The following is a 24156-nucleotide window of genomic DNA, read 5'->3' as shown; positions in this document are numbered from 1 at the left end:
ACACTCAACAGCCCTTACACTTTGTTGTGCTGCTTTGCCGGCCAGGAGACGCAGGGGTCTGACCCCTTTAGTTGCCTTGTTAACCGGGCGGTATGAGATACGAGGTCTCATTGTTAATAGCTGCTGACATTGAGTCAGCCATTTTTTCATGCCCTCACTTGGATGAGGTTAAGAGGGGTTCGAGGAACCTGATCCCAGATCTGATGATTATGTGTGAGCCATCAGGAGCAGCAGGAGGCCTTTTTCTAAACTAGACATCCATCACAGGAGAGGGAGACTGCGACTGGCTCCACTATGAGAGGAGAGGGGCCTCTGTTTGAGGACATTCACATTCTTTACACGCAGAAGATGACATTTTTTCAGCATCTTGTAGAGGAATTTGCACAAACAAAATGTAACATCACAGAAGGAAATTGCTTGACATTTTGGGAAATGTGTTTAGACATGCTGGTAGGAGGATTTTGTTACGTTTGGACTGAACCATGCTAGCTTCCCCCCCCCCCCCCCCCCCTCTTTATGTTAGGCTAAGCTAACCAGCTGCTGGCTGTAAAGCTTCATATTTACTGTACAGACATGAAAGTGGTATCAATATTCTCATGTCACTCTTGCCCAGAAAGCACATTTCCCATTTCTTTAACTTTGTAGTTAAAGATGACTCTGCGAAATAAAGACAAGCACCTCCAGCGTGCTCCATAATCGAATCAAACACACCTCAGTGTGCACAACATACCGACCTTTGTTCACCCCTCTGAAGAGGATACATATGAAGTTTGTCTAATCCAAATAAACAGGTGAGGCACTTATTAGCCCCCAATTCCCGCTGCAAGTGTAACTTCATTTTCAATTTCGACTCTCTGGCTGTGACTCATGGGAGAGCAACTTCAAAGGTGCAGCCATGCACTTGAGGTCATTATCTTCATTTCTATATCCTCTGCAGGTTCTCAGCATATGGGAACATTTTAACTCTGGATTTTTTTGTGTGTCTGCAGCCATAAATCTGCCATGTCAACTGTAAAATATAGCTGACCAGCAACAGATGTAGCTCTAATAGCTACCAAAAAAAGAAATTAAATAAAAATGTACCACCTCTAGATTTTTATTCTAAAACTTAATAGCCTGTAAGATTGATTTCAGTTTTGTACGCAGGAGATGGACAGTGAGCGAAAATCAGAACACGCTCACGGGGAGGGAAGAAAAGGGGGTTGGGTGTTTCCTTTTAATTTTCTATTGCTCTGTTTCACTTGCTCAATCCCTCTCTTTCTTTCTCCCCTTCTCTCTTTTCTTTAATCCCTCTCCTTCCACCCTTTAGCTGAGACGAATCCTCCTTTCATCCTCTTCTGCAGCGAGGGCCCTGGTGTCTGTTCGCACAAAGCCTGACCATCCCTGACTCCTTGTCAACCCCTTGCCCAATTCATCAAGCAGAGGCCCATGGGCATTCATCACCCCCACCACTTTTCATATCCCGCACCAGCTGAAAGCCACTGTCCCTCCTCTGACTTCAATGCAGCCCTGACACACCCGTAAGATTTATAGTGGCATAATTAGTAGCAGTGAAAAAGGCCTGCGTGCTTTGGAGGGTCAATCATACTGCATCCCACTCAGAGGAGCTCCCAAAGAAAGTCACATCTGTTTCTAAATAGATTTCATCGCCACCACAAAAGTTGATGAATTAACCAAATAACAAGAAGCCGAGAAATTCATCAAAGCCTCACAGTGACATCAAAACAATCATACAATCTTTGGGTAATTTTAAGATGCTATTTGTCACCATTCATGTGAGCACAGCTGTCATAACTCCCATTTCTCTCCAGGGAAGCTGCCGCTGCTTGTGATGAGCAGCACTAAGGACAGAACTCCCCCTGAAGACGGGGGTTTCCGAAAACAGCTTGAAGGAGGTCTAAAATAACATGCCTAATAGTTAAACGGTGTTATTGATGTAATGATGCCCTGCCCTCCCACCCGTCCTGCTGTCACTGATATCTCAAGAACAGTGAACTAATTAAAACACTCCTGGAGTTTGTTTTCATTTCGATCCTCGCACAGAAATATAGTCTTCTCTAAACAGCTGCGTTCCTCTCTTTTTTCCTGCGAAGCCACAAGTTGGGACCCGTTGCCCACAGCGCACAGGAGAGATGCGAAATCCCCATTCAATCATAAATTACACCTATTATTCATTATTCCTGTTGTGGCTTTCTCTGTGTTCCCTTTCATGTGCATGGTGGCACAGCGCACTGTGCACCTGAAACTGTTTGACATTTGGCTTCAGCTGACATGAGATGTGAAGTAACTAAGTACATTTACTTAAGCAAGGTACTTTAGTACAGCTTTTGACATAAATATATATATATATAAATATATATAACATATAATACACTACGACAAATACGTATTAATTGAAAATGTCGAGGATATCACAATAAAGTTAAAGTATAACTTATTTCTATTGTGGTACTTTACCTTTGAGTTTTCAAATGTTGTGCCACTTTACATATTTGACAGCTATAGTTAAGTTACTTTTCAGATTTTACATCCAAAATATTTCATAATCTTTAAGAAGATAAACATTTGAATGTGCACCATGCTACTTGGAGTACACATGATGTTTTTTTTGCATATACATTTTCTTTTTTCTAATCATGTAGTAAAACGTTGAATGCAGGACTTTTACGAGTATTTTTAAATAGTATTGCTACTTTAACTCAAGTAAAGGATGTGAATACTTCCTCCTCCACTAGTGCTAATCCAGGGAGGACATTGTGAATTACGACAGTAAAGTAGTTAAATATATACCTGTATATCTTTATTTTCACAGTGTGTGGTGCTTCCTCTCCTGTTTCATCTAGTTACATAATTACTAAGCAGCAGAACTTCTGTGGAGGAGCAGCAGCTTATTTGAAACTTTTCACAAAAGGGAAATGGGGGAAATCAACATTTTGGAAGATTAATGTTGAAGAGGTTTTTTTTTTTAAATTACATCTAAAAGAACCTCTAATGACTCCAAAAGTTCATACAGTCTCTGCAGCATTCAGATTTGATACTACACGTCATCAGCATTCTGATTTTCCTTTTTTTCCCTTTCTTGCCAGTAGTACAAGTGGTTAAGCTGCTGGTTTGCTGGAGCACATTGCAAACGTTGTGCAGAGGGGCGAGGAAGCACCTGCTTCCAACAAGGAGGTGGAGAAAATGCTCTCATGAAAACGTCCAGTGGTTGGCACTGACACTTTTGCAGGAGGTTGGATTGCTCTGAGATTATGCACAGGTTATTTTGATAATCTTGTGGGGGGGAAACGTTCGCCTGATGCTTTGTGGTTTTCCTTTCTTTTTTTTTCTTTTTTTCTTTCCACGAGAGGCTATGGTGTGACCAAAAACCAGTCAGAGTAAATTATGGATTGCCTTTGTGGTGAAGTGGTTGTTACAGTGTATGATAAATGTAGCTTTTCGGCTTTGTGTCAGCTTCCATTTGTGTTTGAACAATGATGATATTTGCTACTGCATCTGTGTCGCATTTTAATGCACCACAAACTTTTGCCTGAGTTCCCTGCGCCAGGATGGGCGATGTGGTTTTATCAGACAGTCTCGGACCGCATTCAGGAGCGCAGCAGGAGCTATGAGAAGAAACTGCTGGACTTGGATTTGCTTGGTCGGAAGATAGAACGAGCTTTCTAAGAGAGCAGTGACAGAACCGTTAAGACAGCGGCATCATCAGTGGTAAAAGTTGGACTGAAAGTACAGATTCAGTGAGGAAACTGATGCGCGTAAGAAGGGATGCCAGCCAGGCGTGGCTTGTGTTTGAATATCCAATGTGAGAATGCGTGGGGAGTATGTATATAATAGGGTCTTTCCATCTGATAAACAGAGATATCAAACTGATGATTATAGCAAAGGGCGATCAATAAAGTGAAAGGACGCTGCTGATTTTGGAGGAGCACGCCGCACGCGCTGGTACGCTTTGGACTTGTGTAAACTTTTCTCCCTACTTGAGTCAACGAACATTTTAAATGCCTTCGCTTAATGTGACAGCTGTGCACACAATGGCAGAGGTCGGGAGTTTTCTGGGGACACTCGACTTGGATTTACAAACCTTTCCTGCACTCGTGACTATGCCCGCGCCGGAGTCTCCAGTGGGCTTGAATGAGCAGCTGGGGCAGATTGAAGGGAGGCTGCAGCGGGGGTCACCGACGGATTTCGGGCACCTCAAGGGGATCCTGAGGCGGCGGCAGCTCTACTGCAGGACCGGCTTTCAGCTGGAGATATTCCCCAATGGGACTGTGTATGGGACAAGACAGGACCACAGCAGATTTGGTGAGGCTATTTCTTCAGCATTTCACTTTTTTAAATTAGTCTATGAGAATATTTAAAATATTGAAGATGATGTCATATGAGATGTCTGTCTCAACTAAGATACATTATTTTGTAATTAATCGTCATTGTAGCCTCGTCTTTATTAAAGCCCACACAATCATATGAGGTCTAAATTAAAGGGTGTGAACTATGGCCTCTGGTTATCTCAAGGAAAGCAATTATCAACATTTAATTAAAGTTTATATTTATATTTATTATTGTAATATATTTTGTACTATCAGTTAAGATTATTTTCACCGCTGTCCCTCTAAAACTGGGTGATGTGAGTTTAATTAAAAGGCTTTTTCCCTGCCACACATCCCCAGTGAATACTCATTCGTGCGTCACTGTCACCTGGCGCGCAGAAAAGCAGAGCCACACACCTTTTTCTGGCAATCCCCGATGCGCGTGGGGGGCAGGTGTCTCTCCTCAGCCTCGCACACAAGCAGCGCGTGCGCGTCTCCCGATCCCAGTAACAATTTGCGCGCGCGCGCCTGCAGCAGCTCTGAGTATTTGTTAGCATTAATGTAAATGGAGCGAGGTGCGGCTCGCGGGAGAACGATAAACAAATGAGGTCAGAGAGCAGATACGCACATGTCTCGCACCCTCATATCTATGCAGTCATCTCTCGCAGGTGCAGGCCAGCTCGAGGAATAACCCTAAATTAAAGCATGACCACTGCGGAATTCAGGGAAGGTTTAATGTTCAGACTTCGGCTAACACAAGCCGGTTTACAAGGATGGGTGGTCCGCGTGTTTGTTTCTGGCTTCACTTAGTTTTAAAATGCAAGATCTTTGTCAGAGCTGCAAGGAAGACGTGGCTTTGATTAGAGGGATATGAAACACACTCTTCACCCCACAAAAAAAAATTAGAGGGATCTTCTCTGTCATCCTCTGGCATCAGATGAGGTCGGGGAGATGGGGACCAGGTGGCTGTAAGCTGGCCTCTGCCAGTCAGCACAGCCAGCTGGATCCTCTCTGACTAACCTCTGCATCACAACAGCCAATAGCTTTTAATTTTACCACTTGTTTGCCTGCCTTTGAAGTACATGTTAATTTTACTGTAACTTCCAGTGAGTCAGCAGCCCACTAAACAATTTAGCCACATCTCAGCTTCATAAAAGTCACTTCTCCGGCTGTATTAGTAGCCACTGGGAAGTCCCGAAAGACAGGATGCACACTTTTATAGACACCACAACCTTTTAATGAACTGAGTGATGTATGTTCTTTAGACCAGTAAGTTAGAAAATCAAAGAAAGCTTTATCTGGTGCATCCGGTACATGTGTCTTTTCTGCTGTAATCAATGTCAAAATAAATTATGTAGTGGCCCTAAAACAGGATTTTTTTCAATAGTGGAATGGAGATGCAAGCACTTTTTTTTCTTTGAACATATAGAATTAAAAAGCCACATTGTAGGACAAAATGTGACAATAAAGAAATAAATAAAGATCCTAAAACCAGTTATCTGATGCCTATTTTGACTGGTCTGCTGTCACATAACTGGAGGCCACTTGCTGCTGGGGAGGGGGGTCTCTTTGTGGGCTTTCCTGACTGTTTTTGTGCATCGTTTGACCTCAGGTATCCTGGAGTTCATCAGTCTGGCAGTGGGTCTGGTCAGCATCAGAGGGGTGGACTCTGGACTCTACCTCGGCATGAATGAGAAAGGAGATCTCTTTGGGTCGGTGAGTCAAAAAAACCTCCTCCTTTCATTTACAAGCCCGCCCTCGCCATGCAGCCCAGGGTCTCATTCACAACAAGTTTGTTTTACAGGATGCACTTTTTCTAAGCTTCTCTCAGAGAATTAAAAAAAAAAAATCTTTCTTTTTCAATATACGTCAGCACTGCGCTTTCAAAAATACGTTTCCAGAAGCAATCTAAGAGTCGGTTTGTTATCAAGGTTCCTGTACGATGAGATATGCAGAAATATTTACATATTTCCCCAAAGTGGAGACAGGAATGTTTGGAGTCACTTTGGATGTGTGCTGTGGGTAAATTTGGGGGAGATTACCTCTCTGTACACAGCTGGACTCAAGTTTGGACTGCAGTGTTTTATATAGAGAAGACATGACTTGTGCTTTTCCACAGTAAATTAAGCATCAAGAGAATCTTTCTTTCATCCTGGCTGACTTTCTCTCATATGCGGTTGGAGAGAGAGAGAGAGAGAAGAGATAAAGACAATGAAGGGGAAGTATGTGAGGGTTACCTGTATCAGGTGTCCCAGGGCATTACCTGGGGGCCTCTCAGGGCTCAGACTCCCCCTGGCTCTGAACATTTCGAACAGAGGCTACTTTTAAGCACGGCCATTATGTTGGAAGAGCAGATATTGTTACTGCGTGCTATCAGAGTCTGGCATCCTGGAGCTTTGACCCTGGGGTAAGGGGGGGGGGGGGGGTCGGTTGATGGTAGGAGGCAGTGATTTGTGGGAGTGTGGTGGGGGGGGGGGGTAATTGCACACCTGACTGAGTCACCTGACTGACAGAGGGAGCGATGTAGACACGTCTGTCTGGAGCTGAGAGGCCAGGAGGTGGGAAGGGGGAGGGGGACAGGTAGAAGGGTGCTTCCGTCCCACAACCACCAGACCTTGGCGAGCTTTTGATCCGATGAGGTGTGTGTGTGTGTGTGTGTGTACGGGTGTGTACGTGTGTGTGTGTGTGTGTGTGTGTGTGTGTGTGTTAGTGAGGATGGAGCTTGCCCAGTCATGTGCCCTCAGGGCTGTGTTTACAGACAACAGCTTCACCACATAGCCGCAGCCAAGCAGAGCCTGACAGCCAATCAACAAAATTGCTGCTGGAATAAAAAACTGAGTCTGTTGCACAAACACTTGCTAGAACTGCAACGTGTGTTAAAGGCAGAGACTGGCTGATCAGGAACATTTATCTGACTGTGTAGAGAAGCCCTAAGAAAGCCTGTTTAAGAGAAAGGAGTGTGGGAGATAGTGACACCCTTAAAAAATGGGTTCACCTTTGGCCCTCGGACCTCGGTGATGCCCCTGACTCGACTAAGGTTTGACCCTCTTGCTGCATGACTGACTGGGCTTGGCAGGGGAGCAGATCTAGCCCTGATGTCTCTTATTGTTCTCACACACTCACTCAGCCAGCACACTCTCACCTGCTGAACCCGCAGCCATCGCTCATGCTGCGCTGTCAGTGAAGACAGAGGCTTTGAGAGCTGCTGCTGTGTGCGTGTGTGTGTGTGTGTGTGTGTGTGTGTAACAAAGTGAGAGAGCGAGGGGAGATTGTACGCCTGCTCTCTGTTCTCGTTGCATCTCGTTGGAAGGAAATAATTCCCCTAGCACAACGAGAGGTTAACAGGTTTGAGGAATGAGCGTGGGGCGTAAAGTGGATAGCAGCTTGTAATGACTTCCCCTCTTGTCATAATGAGCACCTGCCTTAATGAGTTTCTACCGGTTCATTTCAGCCTTTCAAGAGCAGTCCAGAAAAGGTTAATGAAATACATAAACTAGCACACAAGGAAGAATGGGATCTGCATGCAAAATGAATCATCCATTTCAATCTCAGCTGCATTTTCTATCTGTTTAATCATGTTTCTGATGCAAATGTATTTTATTTTCTCACTCAGCAGTGCTTGAACAGGATTTTATCGAGTGACTGATGTGTTGTTTTCTCTCCTGCAGAAGAAGCTGACAGCAGAATGTGTGTTCAGGGAGCAGTTTGAGGAGAACTGGTACAACACCTACGCTTCGACGCTGTACAAGCACACAGACACGGGACGCTTCTACTACGTGGCCTTAAACAAAGACGGTTCGCCCAGGGAGGGCAACAGGACTAAAAGACACCAGAAACTCACCCACTTCTTACCCAGGCCGGTGGAGATTGAAAAGATCCCCCAGGCGTACAGGGACATATTCCAATACAGGTGACCAGTGCTTACACTTAGAGAACTGGTTACATTCGGAGGAACAGAAATAAAAGAAGAGGAGAGAGGGGGTGTTGTGGATATGCTGGACCTGGTACAGAACTGTTTACCCTCAGCTCCCGCTGAGGTCACTGTGTTTGCGCCTCGGCCCACTGCCAAGCACTGACATAAACATTGTGCATGTTCCTGGATGTCGGTGGGAGAAGTTATCTTGTAAAAACACTGCATGAACAGAGGAGGCCCGCTGTGGGGTGATCGAATCAGGTGCCGTGTTTTCTCAATAACCACTTTTTAGAGGTAAATGCGTAGATACTTGAGCGAATGGTTTTGAGCAGCACTAAAACTGGTGGGGTGAAAAAAGAATGGTTGACTATGAGAAGACCAAGAAGAGACTTTTAGGAGCTCCAAATGACGGGAAGCACCGCAAATTTCACATTGTGCATTTGTGCACTGTACACAGTTAAATGTATGAAACATACACAGATTGTTAGAAGAAACTGTATGCTACATGCATGTTAAGTGACAGGTTGGGATAGTCAGGTACTAAAGAAGAAGAATGTATGTGAGACAGAGAACAAACTTTTTAAAGACGAACTGGAGTTTTATATAAGTTGTCTTCAAAATCAAAGATGAAAGAGGGGAATAAAATCTCTATGATATGAGAGAGCACTTACTGCACATCCCCAGTCCCCGCTGTAGGCTCACTTATAGACATCAGAGTCTAATGATCTCATTCATCACATTTAAATAAAATATTAAGCGGAATCTTGTAAAAATTGTATGCAGAACATGCGATTAAGAGTTGGGACAAAAGCACTTCTCTGACTGTGGTTGTAAAGAATTATGATGGGATTTCTTTTTTCTTTTTTTAAGGATGGTGACTTGTAATGTTCAGAGTGTCAGGAACATTACTAAAAATGCAAGCAGCAGAGGTGTACATATGGGTGATCCTATTTATGAGATGTACAATATATTTATTTTCTACATATAAAGTATAAATATAAATCTATATATTTATTTATTGCAAAGACTTTATTTTGTAATGAACTCGGACTGTAGATTCTACTGAAATTACACAAAGAAACGGGAATGAACATGACAATAAAATTGTCCTGCTATCGAGAACTCATTGTGAGAGACTATTTTTGCTTGGATATAAATCTGATGTACCAATTAAAACCAGATATAGAATCGATGTGAATGTTGCATTTCTTTACTTTTGTTTTCAGCCATGCTAGCTGTCGGACTGAAATATCTCAGCTGTTGGTTGGATTGCCTTAGAACTTTGTACGGGCATTCACGGTCCCCGGAGGATGAATCTAATTGACATTCCTCAAGCGCCACCATGAGGAAGACATCTGTGGTTTTCACCCATCTTAACATTAAAAAGTAGCTTTTCTTTGTCTGGACAAATAAGATTTAGGCTTTGCAGATGTTAAGAAAAGTTCATGTAAGACCATTATTATGCTATTATTGTTTAAAATACCTCAAACGTAATACCAGGACTAGTTGCGTGACATATTGTCCTGCTGTCCAAAAGATGGAGGTAAAAAGATACAGCAGGTTATTTCCCAGAGGAGAACATGATACAATCCCATGCCAATTTGCCCTCATAAACCCTTTACCAAGTAATGTGCACAGGCCCGCTCTGTCTCCATAGGGTCTTAGTCAGCCTACATCCACCGTACAAAATCAGATTCCTTATGCAACTGGATCCCAGCTCCTAATTGGCTTTTCACATCAGCATGGATTTAGAGCAGTGGTTGGTTGTCCATTGCAGGGGCCTCACAGACTCCACTAGTGTAGTCTGCAGTCCTTTTCAATGGACAGAAACAGCTGCCGGCTGCACAGAGAACCAGCAGGGATGTGGCGCAAACCTGGAGTGGTGGTAATCTGGGGCTGTGAGGGGATGGGATCAACATTTCAACATCTGCAATAGTTGTAATGTTTCTTCACTGGCAGATATCTGTAAGCTGTGAGAGCAAGCTCCCCTTGGGGGGAGGGAATGGAAAAGTCAAAGACATGCAGGGGAAAACCCTGGCAGACTGAGAAATGAAAACAATACCGGGAGAGGGAAAAATAGATGAAAGATTGAAGGGAGAAGAGAGTGGGACAAAAGGCACTTGGTGCTGTGGGTGTGAAATACAAGGACACGGCATCAGGATGCATCCGCTATCTGCTCTCCGACTGTTAAAGGAATAGCTCTTAATTTTGGGGAATGCGCATAGCTTTCTTGCAGAGAGATGAGAAGATCCATATACCCCTCTCATATCTGTATGGTGAATATGAAGCTGGAGCAAGGAGACGCTTAGCTAAGCATAAAGAATGGAAGCAGGGGAAAACGGCTCACCTGGCTTTGTTTAAAGGTAAAATAAATCTGTCCATGTTATATAGTTATTCCTCCAGAGAGCACTGTTATTTTACTGTCCAACTGTCCTATTCAAGACACATCTTAGTCACATTTCTTTCATAACTAAATTTATAAGTCTCATATCAAAATCATGTATATTTTATACACTAACCATACAATTACTTCATTGTCGCTACGAGTCTGGCAATAATTCCCCAGATCTCTCTACTTTTCAACTTCATCGGTCAACTGTCGAAAAAAGACTCATAAAATACTGGCAAATAATATTGATATATTGATATTGATAAGCCCATAAATCCAGCACCGTTCGGGCTCCAGAAAGGTCATCATGCAGGTGTATAAAAAATGTTTGTAATACTAACCAGAATGGCCAAATCTCCTACCAGCATTCCCCTTAGTAAACAAAACACAAATGACTCAAACACAGGAGCTGCTCATCCTTTTGGTCACTTTATTAAATGTTATATTAAATACTTATCAAGATAATAGCAGATCAGATTCATGGCAAATCATGTTGGTGCATTTGCTAACATAAGAACATTCTTAGAGGAGGGCAAAAAAGTTTCTCTACATTTATGAAATACACCTTGTGCAAACACAGGAGCCACCTAGAGACAACATCTCTTTGAGAGAAATGTACGTATTCCTCTTTAATAACAGCTACACCAGTTTAAGCATTTAGAAGCAAAAATGTGCCAAAGTAGAATACAGATCGGGTGCTCTGGGGGCCTTCCTGGTGAGACTAGTGTCCAGAAGGCATTTCTCACAAAGCAGATGACACAACTCAGCCAGATATACAATACAATTTCCTTCTTTACTCAATTCCATGTTAAATCACATAATTAAACTTTGACAGACAAGTAAAGGGAAAAGATTTGGGCCCTTTGATATCCGGCTGAACTGGCCGTGCTTTGTGAGACCCAGTCACTCACCCGAGTTTGGGATCAACACAAGTGGAACATAAACAATGAACAGGACGCACAGTGCTATGCTAGACAACACGTGACAATGAGAATGATGTTACAAAAAGGTCATAGGAACCGGCAGGCAGTTTTGAACAACACAAGCATTTCATTACCATGTTCAGCAACAACTAATGTAAACACTTAAAAGCAAAATAGAAAAGATTCTTAACAAATCTCAAATCTTTACAGAGCTTTTTTTTCTTTCTTTTTTTTAGGAAATGAATAAGGCCATCATTTTTTCTTCTTCTGTTTTTGTCAATTTCTATCTCCCAAAAAGAGCAGGACTTGGCAGCACCATCAGCTGTCTGCTTTGCTAGACATTGGTGAAGGAATCTACTGGGTCTAATAATCACGTAGAGCTTTACAATATAGAGTCCTGTCACCAACGACACTGGTCCCACTCAGGTTTAGTTAGCATTTAAAACAGTATAAAAAAACTGAGTTTAAATTATAAGGAAACCCTCTTTTTAGAGAAAAACAATACAATGCTTAGAAACATTGGGGGTAAAATTAGTTTGTCTTTAAATACGTGAAAAATGAAGCTATAGAGCTTGAATAACATTAAGGCGGTATATACATTTTCTTTCTGTTGCAATTCCTCATAGACCCATATCACAGTTATTTATAAATTATATTCCACCTTCTCTCAGTGAACTACAGAATAAAGAACTGAGAGTCTATCCCACTTGAGGCCCCAGTGGACAGCAGCCTAGTCTCAAAACTACTCCACCCTCTGCTTTGTGCACCAGATTGCTTTGAGCCGAGCGTTGGTGTCACAGTGCGTTACAGAGAACCGGGCCTCGCTTGGACTGGCCCACTGGGAGCCGGCTAGCTGAGTGGGGCGGTGAGGAACAGTCCCTCTGACCTACAGGCCCTTGGAGGGCCCAGGGTTCTTGCCCATGTTTCCTCCCATGCCGTGGAGCTGCTGGTAAAGCCCCACCAGGTCCATTTGGCTGAGCCCAGCACCTCCCATCATGCCGTTCTGCATGGCCAGCTGGTTCAGGTAGTTGGCCTGGTTAGCCATGGCCAGCTGCTGCTCCTGCACCTTCCTGTTGGTGATCAGCTTCTGCACGTACATCATCAGCTGGGCAGACAAACACAAGGGGACAGTTTAAATAACCACAAAATGACTGATAATTAAATAAGTACCAGCTGAACCACCAAGACCTCTCGTGTCAAAAGTACATTTTTCTTGGCCAATTCAAGATTTTTTTTTTTTTTTTAAAGTCTGACCTGCAGATTCTATTTTCTTCTCTTTTTAAAGAAATATGAGCCAAATATGACAAATTCATAATTAAAAAGGTATATTGTTATGGCGTATTCAATTATTGAACTAAATACAAGAGAGCAAATGCTATGCACACTAGAAACTAAACGAAATCTGGCAATAAAGGCAGGAAATTAAAGACAATTTTAAATACCAACTGCAATAACCTGGTAACTGTACCCTGTAACCTGAATGTACATGCAACTGGTCATTAACTTTACATACAACACCACAGCTTGATGTTAGACCAGTGTTACTTATTGCACAGCTTCGCGAGCCTCCTGCGGCTCGCCAAGCTTTAATTGGTGGCTTGTGTGGTAGTGGGCTAAATAAAGAAGTAATAGATATGATTATGAGTCAATACAGATTTCATAAAAACAAGCAGCATTACATATAACCCATTAAAACGCAGTGTCTGCTCTATTAGCCTACAAATAATTGATAATAATAATTGATAAAAGATGCAAATATAGACCAGAAACAAGATATTTAAACTTGCTCGGCACTACACTGACTCACTGCGGAGTTGCCAGTTTTGGCGGTCTATCAGCACTACAATGGCGAATGTGCTCTTGGACGGGTAGATACATGGTGGGCTAGTATATAAATAAAATATGTTAACATAAGCATGCTTATGAATATGGACATTTGCTAAAAAATAATTGATATCTCTAAATTTGAACGTTTAAATTGGCGGATACTACGACCAACCTGGCACTTCATACTCGCGTTAGCTTGGCTCCGGTTGACTCGTTTCATGCTAGTTAGCGTGTCTTTCTACAGACGTAAAATGGATCGATTTCTTATTAAAGAGTTGCACACCAGGTGGACAGAAACAAAGCGTGACAAACGAGGAAAATTAAGATTTGTCTTTGGAGCATCAAACCACCGCAAATCGAGAGGAAGATGCTGGAGATGTGGTTTGTGGACAGACAACAGCTGCTCCCGTTAAAAAAGAAAGGCACGAGCCGTACAAGACGAGCAAAGGAAAATTCAAGACAAGTGGACAGAGGAGTTTGTATTTTTCCTCCACGAGTCGAAGCCTTCGTGCTTAATGTGCAAACAGACCCGCTCTGGTTTCAAGAGAAGTCATTTGGAGCCGTATTTCCAAACGACGCATCCAAAATTCAACGAAACTTACGCACCTGGAAGTGAAATTAGTCTTTCTGGGCAACAAAGGCTCAAACACAGGACAACTAATACATCGATTAACGATTCACTGAGGCTTCTTTTGAGATCGCATGGATTTTGGTTCGGGCAAACAAACCTTTTCAGACTCAGATTGTGAAAGATTGCTTTTTGGCTTCAGCAGAAATATTGTTTGCAGAGTTTGACAACATCATCCCAGTATTAAGGTAATCTTGCTTGTATTGGTTGGCTGCATTGCATATTGTATGTTCTGGGTGGGATGACAGATTAATAAGCAGACATGCTTTTTATGACTGGATGTAGATTTTCATACTTTGCGGTAAAAGTGGCTCTCATATTGACTTTCTCCGATCAATGTGGCTCTCGTGTAAAACAAAAGTGAAGACCACTGTGTTAGAGGGTCGAGTATAGAGGCATCTCAGAGATGTAGTCAAGGTTAAATAAGAGCTCGTCAGGGGTCAAACTGAGCTTCATGCTTTCATAGCTAAAGAGAGGAAACACAGATCCTGTGATCCAACTTTTTAGTTTCTGAAAGTAAAATCATTCAGCTAAGACTAATACAGAGTAGCTGTGATGGACAACTAGACATTAGACATTATGTAGGTTTTATTAATATGAATACAATTCTTGCCCTTTCTTGGTGTAACAGACGGCATTACATTTAGGTTATGCAACTTCCTGAAATAACAAGTGTTAATATCTTCTTTAAGCACCATCAATAAAATAGCAGGTAGAACAGACCATATTGACTAAATCAATTATCACGATACTTTTCAATGACAACCATTCACATTTCATAATAAAATAGCTTATTTTACTCTTAAAATTGTGTAAGCAGGTGGTCTTTTAGTCATCCGCTCGTACACAGAGCAGTTCTTACCGTCTGTTGCCTGGTGAGCACGTCCCTGTACACGGCTTCCCTGTGCTTGAGCTCCAGCTCCACACTGGACTGTCGTCCCAGCGCTACGGCCTGGACCTGAGCTTCTGTGAGGGATGGATTCTCCTTCCACTGTGGGGAGAGAGGATGGCTCACACATGTTCACCTCAACCACCATCACAAATATAAATCACTCCACTTGCATCATGTTGCAGACCAGTGACACAAATGTGACTTCTTAAGAGCACTTTGGACAAACGAAGATTAATTTCTAAGAAAGGTTGTGAAGTTCATCTTCATTGACTGAAGGCTGATTTAGACACTCACCGCTCGGCCGATAATATCTTCCAGTGGCTCCCGTATTATAGACTTCAATGAATTTGTTGCTTCAATGACTTTCTGTCGTCCCTGGTTTATAAGGTCCTGAACACAAATGAAGACGGAAAAAATGTCAACAATAGCAAAGCATACATAACTGTAGGTATTAATCGCCAAATATTTACTCGGGGTTGATGTTTTTTCATCCAATTGCTGATTAAATAAATAAAAATAGAGATCACATTGAGACGGGATCATATCAGCTATGGCGCCAAATTGGGCCAATTCTCTTTATTATTTAGTATTTTGTAATGTCACAGAATGAAATTTAAACAAAAAACTAAATTGAAAAATAAATAAATAACTTAGAGTTAGGGTTGTTTATTTTAACATAATACATGACTTATTTTGGTCCAATGAAAAAGCTAGATGATCTACTTCAACAGTACAGTATTTTTACAGGTATTCAACTTCCTTATTGAAAAACACAAGTCGCCTCTTGTACGTTTTGTCCTCAGTCTTTCAGATGTGCCACCGTGTATAAATAGTTGCTGCACCCGGACATGGAGTATTATGAACTGTTGGGTGGAGGAGCGGCGCAGAGCTGGGAAAGCCGGCTACTAGACTGTTGTCACAATTAGCAGTGGGGTCTGAGGAATGTGGGGCGCCATGCCGTGGGGGAAGGAGAGGGAGGAGTGCGAGGCAGGAGAGGGGCATGTGGAGCTCATTACTTACCTCCAGCTGCTGGTTGGTCATGGAGGCCAAAGCCGCCATGTTAAAGGAGAAGTAGTTGGAGGCGCCAGTGTCCATCTGAGGGTATCCTGCCTGGTAGTTGGACTTCATGAAAACACCCTGAAAGATGAAAGACAGATGGAGAAGAGCAGGATTAGAACACTTCAACTGGGCAGGTGTTAAGAGCGACCAAGGGCATGATGGGAAACAATGTATGCCATCAATGTGGTCGACCAGAAACTAGGGCTGCCACTACCCACTCATATTCTATCTATAATTCCATCAACTATTTTACAGATTTACGATAAATCCCCCCCCAAAAAAATCTAATTGACCATTTAATATAAGTTCATTTCATGTTGACAAACTGTGTCTGCAGTATGGATGGAGACCTGATGACGTTCATCTGCATACATGTATAAAATAAGCATGCTTCGGTTAGATGACATTGACCTCGCCAGTCAAACTCATTCTCACAGTGACTGGTGAGCTCCTCACTTCATGTTCAGACAGTAATGTCGACAACAAAGCCTTCAACTCTTCACAAGTATAACTTGTTTCACTCGGCGAGTGAGCGTAACAGTTTTCCTGGAATTCCTGCTCCTGTTGTAGTAAACGTGTGTGTGAGAGAGAAGTGACCTGAAGTAAACAGTCTTGTTCCAGTAAAGGCCAGCAGGATGCCGATGTTTGTGTGTAATTGAGCCTCTGCTGCAGATGGTTTTCCTGTGCCCTGTAATCTGGCCATCCGGTATGTAGGAGTGTGTGTGTGTGTGTGTGTGTGTGTGTGTGTGTGTGTGTGTGTGTGTGTGTGTGTCTCTTGGGGGCCAGTGGGGGGGGGGGGGGGGGGGGGGGGGGGGGGGGGTCTTGGACCTGGTCAGAGAGACAGGTGTGCAGGTCTAAACAGTACAAAACCTCAAAACAACCACGCACACACACTTTGGGTTTTCCATTAACACGCAGTCGCTCTCTTGGACTTCAGCTGCATTCTCAGATGCTCTGCAGACTTCATACATCTCTTCAGACTTCATACATCTCTTCAGACAGACACAAAATCTAGACTCGACTTAATTTCCAAAGCAAAAATTTATGACGAGCCTCTCTAGGCTCCATACCGAGCTGAAGTCAGTTAAGTTTTGGGCGCCGGATCATGTTCTCACAGTTTTTCCCCATTTCCTGAGTTGCAAATCTGATATTCATACACACAGCTTTTCCTGGCCAGCGCCGGCCAACCCCTAAGTTGTGAAGACATTAGCAGAGGCCGGGTGAAGCTCCATTTGTTTCTCCTACAAAGCTCAGAGTATACAACGTGATACTGACCAGCCTCTTTTCAATGAAAGTGACTACTTGTGCATCTTTAGTGTACGACAGATTGCACTGATGCAAACGCAATTTTGAAATGTTCACATTCACCCTCAGTGCCATTGGTTTTCACAGCAAACGGGAAACCCTCTGTTCTCTTGAAAAGCAGAGAAGCTCTAAAAGGAAAAGCCGCTTAAGGCACACAGAGGGCAGAGGAGTGTGTTGGAAAAATAATCATTAGGGTGAATTAGAATCTAGGATTACACAGGGGGGGGACCTGCTCCTGCTCTCTTACAACATCACCCCCACCCATACACTTATCCAAATAAACCCTACTAATTGCCCATTGATTTGTGCCACAAGAAAGGAGCGGGAAGAGGAGGGGACAACGGGGAGGTGAGTCCTCAGTGGACCTTCGTACTTACGGTAGTACCGACACTGCTTGGACAGCCTCTCAGGGATTTGTACAACAGATCACGAGCATGATGGTGGGCCAAAATGACCATCAGAGTAATAGGGGCGTTGGCCCTGTCATCTGCTTACTCTAAGTGATGAAAGGATTGTACAGATCCAACACTAACTCACACATCTTGAAAAATAACCGCAGGGCCTCGCAAAAATAAAAATAAAAAAAAAAAATCACCTTGTGCTTTGATGTCAATTCGGGGAATGATGGACACAAGGCTAAGAGCTGCATGTGCATGCCTTTGATAATGGAACTGTAGGACATGCCAGTGTGTGTGTGCGCACGTGTGTGTGTGTGTGTGTGTGTGTGTGTGTGTGTGTGTGTGTTTCTCCTGGCCTACCTTTTTCTCTGCTTCATACTCAGACCAGGCAGCCTTGCGATCCTCCTCGCTCAGGGCTTCCTCCTCCTTGTGGTCCAGCAGGGAGTCGTGTTCATGGTAACACATGATATGGTCCTTATTAATCTGCAGCATCTCAGCCAGGAATGGATCCTACCGCAGGAAAGATAACAAAAAAAGTAGAAAGGGTCACAGTGGGTTTAAAGAAGGGCTGCAAGGAACGTTTTTTTTTTGTACACCTGCATTGTTATTGCAGTAAACAATACAAATAGGTCCACAAGACCTGAACACACAAATCCAACCTCATCTCAGTAACAACGCTTAGATTTGAGGGGAAAAAACAAAACTTGGACTTGCCTGTAAAGTGGATTAAAAAGGACATGTTAAAAACCAACCACACAAAAATAAATAAATGAAGGTTTTTGGGGGGCTCTGGTTTCCATGACTACAGTTATTGAAAACAATACCTGAGTAAAATGGAGAGAGCTGGGCCAGGCTCTGCTCACACAAACATGGTTTAAATTACTCTCTGCAGCACGTTTGCTTTTCTTTGTCTTGACTTAGCTTTACATTAAGCTGGAACTTTGCAATCTGGAAACAACGTCATTCAGAAGTTGCATCATTACCCTCCACACGGGCCAACTCAAAGAGGGGCTCAGCTTTCCTCTCCTGCCCTTCTCGGTCTCCCTTTGAACTGTGACAATGAGTGTGAAGTTGCAAACAAAATTAATCATAGATGTCACCGGTATTAAGGAGGGGAAAAAATAAACACCAAACTATGAAATTAGGCAGTGATTGCAGACCTGTATTGAATAAACAGAAAATAAACACCAAACCAGACGGGGTGAAACTGGATCCTAGAAGGGGGGAGAGACGTGAGCTGCATGAAAACTACGCAATAACCTATTTTTAGGCCTCACAACTCCAGAAAAAGGCTGAAACAGGTAGGAGCAGACAGCTTTACACACACATACCCATCAACCTCCAACACACGATTGTGTTCCTCCACCATGTTTATGTTTCCCAGCCATCGCACTCAATCAGGACAAAACCAGGCCACCCCTGAGCAATCAGACATTTGGAGCAGCGGCACAGCCAGCGATTAAACTGCTGTTTTGCTCTCTAATTAGGACATAAAAGCACAGAAGAGCCTGTAGGCATGACTCTGATAAAAGGCATTCGTGTTCTTTTCTGCCAACATAGGTGGGCACAAGGTCAAATAAAGGCCAGAGTAGATGTTTGCACAGGCACATAAGTTGGTACAGGTATAGATACAAAATGCCTTGTTATGATTACATCGTATGACAAAGTCCAAATCGTCACCATCGGACGGAAACTGTATACGCTTTTCATTTTGTGAAAAGTACCGGTTTTAAAAACATGAATACAGCATCATCAAAGTTAGTATAGTGTCTTTAATTTGGTGAGATACTTGAATGTGTCATTATATTATTAATTCTGGGAAAAAAACCTGGTCGCTCACCTAAAAGACAAAGCCATAGCCTACCAGATATGGGAATTTTAATTTTGTTAACTACTGAAGTAAACTATACATGGAACGCAAGCTGAAATCTATTGAGCTTGTGTGTAGGTTTTATTCAAATGCATGAAAGAGGAGCACTTTTGACAGTCGACAAGGTAACGGGTCAGTGAAGCTGCAGGTCAAATGACAGTGCAGATGCTCCCAGTGCACCCCAGTGCATTCTGGGACACCCAAGTAATCCCCACCAGCAATAGCTCTGGGGTGGTCCGGTTCATCTCCAATCCCAGTGCACTCTGTGTGTGTGTGTGCATGTGTGCCCCAAGCCAGCCATAACGATTGGAGGTAAACTGAACTGGGATATTGTCATCCTTATGGAGCTGCATGGAGAAGCCTATCACTTTACTGCAGGGGTGGAGAGAAAGTCAGAGACGCTGGGTGGGCAGATGCTCAGACAGAAAGAGGTAAATTACCCCACTCAACTCCACTTGTATTTTTACCCCCCTTTTAGAAAAAATATGCCGAAGCAGGGGGAGTAATTCTGGGGGGGGGGGGAAATTTCATGCGTTTGGCATCACAGAGTGTTTGTGTGTTCAGATTTAATAATGAGGTGGCTGTCCACATCTGAGGATTTTAGTAGGATCAAGTGAGTTTAAACCAAAGAATCTTAACACATTCAGTCTCCATGAGGGTCTGACAATCTGCTGCCTTGATTATAAACAGCACTTTTGTGCAAAAAACAACAACATTTTATTCAACAAAGGGTCTGCAAATGTGCCTGTTAATGTTAAACAAGTTCTAAACTGGAGGCATTGACTTCAGCTGACCGCTAAACAAAGCAGAAAAAAGGGTCAGCTGAGCAAAAAACTTAAGAATTAGTTACTAATCACACAAGGCATCCAACCCCCATGACATTAACCACTATTACTCCCTTTCCATTGAGAGAATAATTTATGCCCTGCTTAACCCAACGCCTTGTACATGTATACATTATGAAAATGGCTAAACTGCCAGCAGTTCATAAATGATGTAAAGCAGTTTTAAAACTCAGCAGCTCGCACATCAGAAAGATGAAAACTTGGGAGTCGACATAAGCGGGCCTCATGTGGACTTTACAACTTGGCACAGGCACCACCGCGTACTTTACCAATAGACTTTAGGTGACGCTGAACTGTAAAAGGTCTGATGCAATTAAACACCCGCTTGCATTAATAGCTCAGGGTTCTATGCAGGCAGGACTTTTGGCCGCATTATCAAGATATCTTCTCAAGCCGAGAACATTCTCAACCATGTTAACCCAATTTCCTGCACCAAACGACTGCTTATTGTGTTGAGACTGCTTTAACCATGCTTCCACAGTAATGGTTTCATTTTATTTCAGTCACTGCCACGACAATAAACCTCTACTTAACAGTGAAAAACACTACACAGGCGGAATTAAACGTGCAGGAGAATGAAGGTTGGGGATATAGGAAGAGAAAACAGACATTTGATTGGATTTCAAAAAAGGAAAGAGAGTCTGAAAGTGGCAAAGCGGCAGAGATACCAAGTTGACAAACTATGGCAACTATTTACTCGAGTTGTCTAGGAGTTTTTGAATGTTTTCAAAGTGGTTGTCTCTACATTTGACGCACAGGTGCGTTAACCATAGCAACAGAGGGGGCCAAGATGGGATCCAGACAGCAGGAATGCGAGTGGCTGAGATATTTGTAATACCTAAAAGCATAGCCAGTCAAAACTCTTTCTCCCCCAGCAGCAGACAAATGATACACATAACGCTACTGGCCTGCTTAACAGTTTCTCAGCAGAAATGCACTCAACTACCGGCACTGTGCCCTGACATCAGGAGGACACCCCTGCCCTCACAACAACGTTGTCTTTACACCCTTCAGGGCCTGCACACAAGTCAGAAGGTTTATCTAGCGGTCAGTCAATTAACAAAGAAACAAAATCATGCATGTCACAAAGGGCTAAACAAAGACAATAAACATACCACATTCCTATAAAAACAAGCCTCGGCTAGCAGCAGTAGGGGGGTCTTGCATTTCTACAAGAGCTCGCTAAAAAGGGAGCCGGACGGGCCGGTCAGGAGGGATTCAGAAAGGAGTCCTTTAGAGCAGGGCATTTCAACTTCATTAGCAAGTGGACCGAATAGCAAAATCACTGGGGGTTTGTGGGCCACACAATACTTTGTCAATGAATCACTACAAATAACTCTTACTTACAGTAGTGTTAATAGTTACAAATACATGAAAGGAACTAGTCACGTGCATCCCCTTGTTTCACTTTATTTGTTTCACCGTAATTCATTACAGAAAGCAACCAGTCCATTCAACACAGTAGGAAAGCTAAGGCTACAAGGCTTCACACAAAAGTGCAAAATGTTGCATCTTTAAAACCAAGGAGACGAGAGTTGTTTCCCAACAGATCCATGTCCACTAATGTAGAAAGAAATATGAATATAATAAAACAGTATTCACCACATTAGCAGTAAGTAGCCCTGTTTATAATATCCTCAACCCTTCCAAGCATACATAAGGTGCTTTGAAAACAAGTCTATATCCATAAAATGAAATACTAAATGCAAATAGAACATAGTGAAACAGTAGCATCAGACTCACAATAACATACATATCTTACACATGTTTACAATTTAACAGTGAGTAGGCTTATTTGAATCATAAAGCAGATGTGTCTTTGCATTTACACTAAGAATGCATCACATTAAGTCAGGTGATGTACTCCTATAGAACTACAAACATGTCACACTTCTGTCATGTTGAGCCTGTTTCAGTCAGTGAGAGAAATTACACTTGAGTTTTTTTTTTATATTCAGAACTCAGTCGTCACATTGAACAGGTCTTTTATTAAATGATATGCATCTTGTTTATGTGCACGTTTCCGTGTTTACTGCGTTACTTTGCGCGTTCACATTCTCTCCTCTGCTTGGCGGGGCTCAGTCAGTCAGACACAGCGGAGAAAAGGAGAGGAGAGAACTAACACAAAGCAGGGCTGCTATCGTGGCTCCCTCTTGTTCCGGGCAAAAGCGACCAAAAGCCACTTGACTCCGTTAAATGATGCTAACGGTCCCGGTACTTTCCTTCTCCGTTCCTCTAAGCACCACTGGAAATCTGGCAGAAAACAAGCCGTGATCTGTACTGCCTCTTCACGTTGTATTCTTTCATCACGGAAATACATTCGTTGCACGATAAACCCACCAGTTTATTACTTGTTGCGGCTGGCAAAGTAAATAAATATTTGTCAGTCCATTCGCTCTGGAAGTGACGATTTTCAGAATCAACTCTAGGTTTCTTTGGCTTGGAGAGAGACATCTTGAAGCGTGTTGTTAGCTTGCTGAGCTAAAGTAAGGGAGTGACTTTCTCTGTGGCCCGCCAAACCAGTGTGCAGCGTGAACTAGCGTGAGCCAATGGCAGGCGAGCACTGGAAACACCTGCATTTTCGCTGCATTTGGTGTGAATCAGGCTTTAGTTTTATTTATGCTATATATGCCAGCCCGATTTGCAGGCAACCTCTTGTGGGCCAGAAAAAAGTTCAGAAGGGCCGTATCCTGCCCGCGGGCCGCTAATTGAATAGGCCTGCTTTAGAGTATAATGGTGGAACTGTACTGGGAGGGGAAAAAGTCAAACAATGGAAATTGGTTTGAAAAAAAGCGAGAAGCAGGCTGTGCACTAGTAGATCACAAAGCGTGGGAGTGGAGAGGTGGCGAGGCTGCTCCCCACAGGCCACTGACTGGCCTCGCTTGTAGTTGCCAGGCTCGGCCGTTTTTCATGGGATGTTCTGCAGACTAAAGGACGGGTTAAGCTTGAAAACAAGAAGCGGTTCATAAGAGGTTATCCAACCATGTCCGAAATCACAAGTGTTTATAGCTGTCCCTATGGCCAGATTGGAAGGCGGAGTGAAAAGCCCAGCGTCACCGACAGGGGGAGACGCAATGTCGCTTAAATGTGCGGATAATGCTGCACAGTTTCAGATAGACAGTCTCTACAGGAAGGTACTTCTTGTGTTGCACTTGTACACGTGTAAAGTGACAGAAAAAGTTCAAACCCTGGCTCCTTTCTCACCTCTGCACAGCGGGCCAATTATGGTGTAAAGTGGGTGTGAATGTAATATTGTCGTTTCAGAGAAGTTACAGAAATGTGTTGGACACAGACCCCCAATTCCAATGTTGGAAAGGTGTGGGGGGAGTAAAGCTGAAAGATTAATCAATTAGATATTAACTATTAAAATTAATTTTCTGGTTGCTTTACTCCTCTATGAAGCAATTAAGATCTTTGAGTTTTGGACAAAACACATTTGAGGATGATCATCTTGGGCTTTTGGAAACACTGATCTTCATTGTTTACCATTTTATACACCCAACAACTAACTGATTAATTCAGAAAATAAAAAAATCGACAGATTAAATTGACTGAAAATAATCATTGTGGAGCCCTAGGAGGGAGGGGTTTCAGAAGATGACAATTCTGAAGGAGTATACCTTTTCCTGCTCACTGACAATGAAACACCACAGCCTATCCAAATAAAATCTGTATCAAACCGTAAAAACATCCATCTCTTTGCACGACAAAGTTCAACAATCATACAGCAAGTCATCATATAAAGAGGCAGAGGCACCACTATCTCCACAGAGAGAAGTCTCAACAGACCAGAAAGCAGC

The 24156-nt window shown here is 42.9% G+C and overlaps 2 protein-coding genes across 4 annotated transcripts in view; one reads left to right on the top strand and one right to left on the bottom strand.

Annotated features, from left to right (window-relative positions):
• The first annotated feature begins 3681 nt into the window (after nucleotides 1-3681).
• On the top strand, nucleotides 3682-9329 carry fgf16 (fibroblast growth factor 16). Of its 2 annotated transcripts, none has more exons than XM_029441742.1 (3): nucleotides 3682-4302; nucleotides 5920-6023; nucleotides 7979-9329. In XM_029441742.1, the coding sequence occupies exons 1-3, from the start codon at nucleotides 3999-4001 to the stop codon at nucleotides 8219-8221; spliced, it is 651 nt and encodes a 216-aa protein (XP_029297602.1). In that variant the 5' UTR covers nucleotides 3682-3998; the 3' UTR covers nucleotides 8222-9329. The 2 variants fall into 2 exon arrangements, with proteins under 2 accessions (XP_029297602.1, XP_029297601.1); XM_029441741.1 differs by having other exon boundaries at nucleotides 7976-9329.
• Nucleotides 9330-11019: 1690 nt separating this feature from the next.
• Nucleotides 11020-24156, bottom strand: part of atrx (ATRX chromatin remodeler) — a 34225-nt gene continuing 21088 nt past the window's right edge. Inside the window, exons 30-34 of one of the 2 annotated variants that reach the window (XM_029441092.1) lie at nucleotides 18002-18151; nucleotides 15900-16016; nucleotides 15174-15269; nucleotides 14850-14978; nucleotides 11020-12637 (exon numbers count right to left, since the gene is read on the bottom strand). In XM_029441092.1, coding sequence (XP_029296952.1) covers nucleotides 12419-12637; nucleotides 14850-14978; nucleotides 15174-15269; nucleotides 15900-16016; nucleotides 18002-18151 — 711 coding nt within the window. In that variant the 3' untranslated portion in view covers nucleotides 11020-12418. Of the gene's footprint in view, nucleotides 12638-14849; nucleotides 14979-15173; nucleotides 15270-15899; nucleotides 16017-18001; nucleotides 18152-24156 lie in introns of those variants that run through there. The other variant, XM_029441095.1, reaches the window with a different exon arrangement.

Source organism: Cottoperca gobio, chromosome 10, assembly GCF_900634415.1.
Source record: "Cottoperca gobio chromosome 10, fCotGob3.1, whole genome shotgun sequence".
NCBI classification, from domain to species: domain Eukaryota; kingdom Metazoa; phylum Chordata; class Actinopteri; order Perciformes; family Bovichtidae; genus Cottoperca; species Cottoperca gobio.
Note: the sequence above shows the minus strand (reverse complement) of the source record. Positions and strands in the feature narration are given on the sequence as shown.